At 41.6% G+C, this 5,099-nt stretch overlaps 1 protein-coding gene across 1 annotated transcript; it reads left to right on the top strand.

Moving 5' to 3' along the window:
* The first annotated feature begins 745 nt into the window (after positions 1–745).
* cd248a (CD248 molecule, endosialin a) lies at positions 746–3,628 on the top strand. The gene has a single exon (XM_052562146.1). It carries the CDS (start codon positions 949–951, stop codon positions 3,085–3,087), a length of 2,139 nt encoding a protein of 712 aa, XP_052418106.1. The 5' UTR covers positions 746–948; the 3' UTR covers positions 3,088–3,628.
* Positions 3,629–5,099: the final 1,471 nt, after the last annotated feature.

The following is a 5,099-nucleotide window of genomic DNA, read 5'->3' as shown; positions in this document are numbered from 1 at the left end:
AGGACACTTATTAACTCACCAACTACCCACTGCCAACTTGGAAGCACCCTTTTGGTCAAATCAACAATGTGTGTGTAATTCATTCATTAAAAAGAATGTGTGAGTAAAATTAACTAACATATTTTGATATTAACATTTGTGTTTTTATGTTTTTATCTTTCATTTTAATAGGCCACTTTTTAGAGAAGTGGGGAACATTCGAAAAAAACATTCGCTTTTACATGCCATGATAACAAACATTAACCACAGTGCCACAGCTAAAATTGATCCTGACCAAATGAGCAATATTAAAAAGAGGAAAGATCAGAAAAATGCTTTATTATAAAGTGCTGACAGACGTAAGTGGGACTGTTACAGCAGACACAGCCTTTGTTTAGTTTTGTTCTAGTTTTTACATGGTGAAAAAATAAGCATTACGGTTTGTTATAAGTTATCCAGGATTCAGAGTTTGGTGGGGGTGGAGAGTCAGGGTTGCAGGGGGTCGTGTGGTAGGGGCAGAGTCCCAAATCATTTCCATACACACTTATGAGAAACATACGTTACATTCTGGTGAAGAGGAACTGAGACTGCTGCACTTCCCCCCCAGTCCCCCCAAAATACACACACACACATTGGATCTGCCTGTGCCAAAAACATATTTTTTTCAACCCCCCTTTTCTTCAGTCACTCCTACCTTTCTTCCATCTCTCCAACCCTCCCTCTCCTTCTCTCTCTCTCTCTTGCTGGAACGTCAAGGGTTAGATTGTAAGTACTCAGCTTAGGCACAGATCACCACTGGACAGGACAGAGTGAGGAGGGTGGAGAGAGAGGAAAAGAAGGGAAAAGTTTAAAACAGGTACAAGAAGAAGAAAAATGGGCAACTAGGGCATTAAACTGTATTTTTGGATCCTGAAAGCCTCCTAAAAAAAGGGAAAGTAAGTACAATAGAAAATAGACTAGGTGTGAAGTATGAGCTGTCCAGTTCTTTGTGTTATTCTGCTGCCCTCACTACTGTGCCTCTACGGGGTGCAGACTCAGGACTTGAGAGAACGGGATGCACTTTGTAGAGAGGATGGGTGCTTTGTACTCCATTTTCAGCGTAAGACCTTCCTGGAGGCTTGGCGGAGCTGCAAGGAATACGGAGGGAACCTGGCCACCATCAGGCATCCAAAGGAAGCAGCAATAGTGAAGGAGCTCTTCTCGAATGTGGAACTGAAACAAAACCACAGAGGCAAGGCAAATATTTGGATTGGCCTTCAGAGACAACCCCGACAATGTTCACCCACCAGACCCCTGCGTGGCTTCTCTTGGGTCACTGGAGATCAGGATACAGGATACACCAACTGGCTACAAGAGGACTCGGCCAGTACCTGCTCATCCCCACGATGTGTGGTGATGCCTTACCGCACTGCGGCCCATGAACAAGGGCTTAATCTTAAATGGAAGGACGGACCATGTTCAATTTCAATGGATGGCTACCTGTGCAGGTACAACTTCCAAGGCATGTGTACAGCTATTGCTAGCGAGGGAGGTGGGAATACACTGTACAGTACCCCTTTTAACCTGCTGAGTACCCTCTTAACACATATCCCATATGGATCAGTAGCAGCTGTACCTTGTCCTGCTAAAGATGACCAGTCAGTTCTGTGCACACAAAAGGAAGATGGAACTGTTGGATGGAACAGGAATCCACCTTTTTGCTCTGATACGCCTAAGATAAGCTGGTGTGATAAAGACAATGGAGGTTGCCATCACCTCTGCATTGAGAATGACTCACACTACTATTGTGACTGCAATGATGACTATCTCCTGGCTGAGGATGGGGTAAGTTGCTTTCTGTCTGACCCTTGCAATGGGGATCCATGTGAGTTTGAGTGCTTGAGTCTGATGGATGGCTACCGCTGTGCGTGTCCTGATGGCTACATGCTGGCTCCTGATGAACGGGGCTGTGTAGATGTCGATGAATGCCTACAGAGTCCCTGTGAGCATATCTGTGTAAATGCTCCTGGAACCTTTGAGTGTCGCTGCCGGGATGGCTACCGACAAGATGAAGAGGGTGCCTGTGAAGATGTGGATGAGTGTTTGGACAACCCGTGTGAGCATGAGTGTGAGAACACGCTGGGCTCCCATATTTGCCACTGCCATCTTGGTTTTGCCCCATTACAAGAGGACCAGGGTCAATGTCATGATATTGACGAATGTCAAATTGAAGGAACATGTGAACAGATGTGCATCAATTATGATGGAGGCTTTGAATGCTACTGTGAAGAAGGTTATATTCTTCAATCTGACCAATATTCCTGCAGACCCATTGGGGAGGAGATGGACACTCCCTCAGCCACCGTCTCCAACCCGTGGGAACCAGAGGATCCTGCATACCCATGGCAACCTCCACCTGATTCTGATTGGCAGACTGAGCTGCCCAATTTGGAGACGGTTCCGACAGACCTGATTTCGACATCTGAAGAGGAACCTGAAACCACTACACCAACTGAAAGCTCCCCTGAAGTCATTGATGTTAATGCTGACCTTAATCCAGAACAACCAGTTCATAATGCTTTTTCTCCACCAGCAATTCTGACGCCCACTCCAGACTATTATGAGGATGAGAGCACCACGGTTCCCACAGTCCTCCTTTCCTCCACAGCTTCAGGCGGCGCTTGGAATTGGCTCTGGTTCAGCTCAACCCAAACAAAGCCTGAGACACAGGAAACTGCAAAGAACCCTCTCGACCTTTTTGGAGAATATGAGCCTTATGAACAAGACCATGGTAATACTGAAATGTATGGTGATGAATCAACCACCTTTGGTCCAGGGCAACAAACTTCCACCCAGTCCCCAATGCAGTCACGAGGAATAGAAGAGGGCATTATTGATAATGGCAACAGCGGTAACCAGATCCAAGGAACCAGCTGGTTGCTAATCGGATTGCTAGTGCCACTTTGCATCTTCATTGTGGTGATGGTGGTCCTGGGCATTATCTGTTGTACTCGCTACACAGTTAAACCACAGAACAAGAACACCAGTGATTGCTATCACTGGATTGCTGGTGCTGGTGACACAGCAGCTACTGACGTATCTGGTAGCATAACTAAATCCCATGTTTAAGCAAGTAGGACTGTGAGAGGACAGTGTGAAATATGTAAATAAACTTTGTTTTGTAACTTCACAGTAGCAAGAGTTTCAAGAGGAATTTGATAAATTGAGGGTAGCGCCCCATCCTTTCCCTTTGACATTCTTTAATCCATGATTATTTATGAATGTTTATGTGGACAATCTGCTAAGTGAGAAATGGGAGGTGGGGGGCAAGAAGGAATGACTCTAAAACCACTGAGCATCATCATTCTCTGCTGTCCTCAAGAGGCAATAAAAGTTCTTCTACTGTTGGTCACACTGATCTTTTAGTTTGCGAAACAGTTGCTCAACAATCACATGGCAACTAAGAGAGCATACTTAATAGATGAGGATACTTGGTTGAGTAATGTGGGTTATTTATTTTTAATTTTGAAGGAACTTTCACTCTGAATAGCTGTCATTCAAGAAAGTCATGTCTTAAAAGATTTGTTCTGTAAGAAGCCATAATTTGAAGATTTTTATACCCTGTTGTGAATTCAGTCTGATCCAGACAATAAAGAAAGACTTTCAATCATATTTGTTAAATATTGTTTTAACTAAACTGTGCCTAACAAGTCTTGTAACAAGAAGATTAGAAAATGCTTATTAAGCATTGTGTGTTTAATGGCAGTTATGAAATCAGTCCTTTAGAGGTTAGCATGCATGTGGACAGCCTGATCATTATGCCACACTGTGAGAGTGAAGATATTCATCATTCAAAAGTATTATGAAATGTCAAAACAAGCAGACAGACAATCATGTACCAATGGCTTTCCTTGATTGTTTGCAGTATTATGTTTTGATATTCTTGAGGATATATGAAGGTAAGGTACAAACCACAAACCACCAAACTACTACTTGATTTCCTTAAAAAAAAACCTGTTTATTAAAGTGCTCAATAAGGTTTTAAGATTTGTGTCCTCATTGTTGTTGTTTTTTTAATATTCTATGGCTAATGCATTAATGAAAAGTCAATAGGAATGTTGTGGTTTAATGTGTAGAATTTGCAGTTCTTTAAGGGTAAGAGTAAGGATGTAAGGATTTGCTCAGCTCTATAAAAGTAACTGTGCCTCCATCTTATACTTAATGTGTCCTTTCAACACTTCTCATCTCCTCATTGCTTTCTTTTCTCACTTGTTCCACATGGATACTGAGGAATTTTCTGTGATTGCCGGTGGTACTCTGAAACTACAGAACACATGTTCTGTACTCAGTACCAGCTGATTATCCAATCAGATCAATCTGGTCAGACATCATACTGTCATGCAGTGTTGTGGATAATTGGCGTGCTCAGCCTTAACACCATCACAGAAAAAGCACTCTGGTTTAATCACTTGACAACTGACAGCTTCCTGCATGTTTTGCTGTTGTGGTTACAACTTTGTGTGACATGTCTTTAGATTCATCTTTGGGCGGTCATATGCACTATCGTTCATAAGTTTAGGGGCAGTAAACAGTAAATAATAGTGAATAAATACTATTCAGTATCCATGCTTTAAATTGATCACAAACAGTAAAGACTTCAACATTGTTACCAAATTTAAAATAAATCAAGTTCTTTTGAACTTTCTATTCATCAAAGATTAAATGCATTGTGGTTTCCACAACAACATTAAGCAGCACTGCTTAACGGTTTTCAACATTGAAATACAGTTTTTTAAAGAGGCTAGGACACATTTCTCAATACTTAGGTCACTTTTGCAAAACTCTCCACACAGTGAGCACAACAAAAGTCTATGTGGGCTAAACAGAGGATCATTTATCATTGCTTTGGTACAAAATGCATTCAATGACTACATCTCTCAAATTGCATGAATTCTTTTCTCACTCAGACACAAGTTGTGCCAAAACTCTTTGTACATACATGCCATTTTGCACATGCTTACATACTGTTTTCAAAACTGTTAAACTGATGTTCAGAACAATAACATAATAGAAAACTGAATAAGACAGCAATATTTTACATTTCTACAGTAATATTTGGATGAAATATATTTTAAATCTTA

This window comes from Carassius gibelio, chromosome B7 (assembly GCF_023724105.1).
Source record: "Carassius gibelio isolate Cgi1373 ecotype wild population from Czech Republic chromosome B7, carGib1.2-hapl.c, whole genome shotgun sequence".
NCBI lineage: Eukaryota > Metazoa > Chordata > Actinopteri > Cypriniformes > Cyprinidae > Carassius > Carassius gibelio.
This window is presented reverse-complemented; position numbering and strand designations above follow the sequence as displayed.

What these genes read in the sequence shown, in the direction of transcription:
- cd248a (XM_052562146.1), top strand. Translation starts at nt 949, where the DNA reads ATGAGCTGTCCAGTTCTTTGTGTTATTCTGCTGCCCTCACTACTGTGC.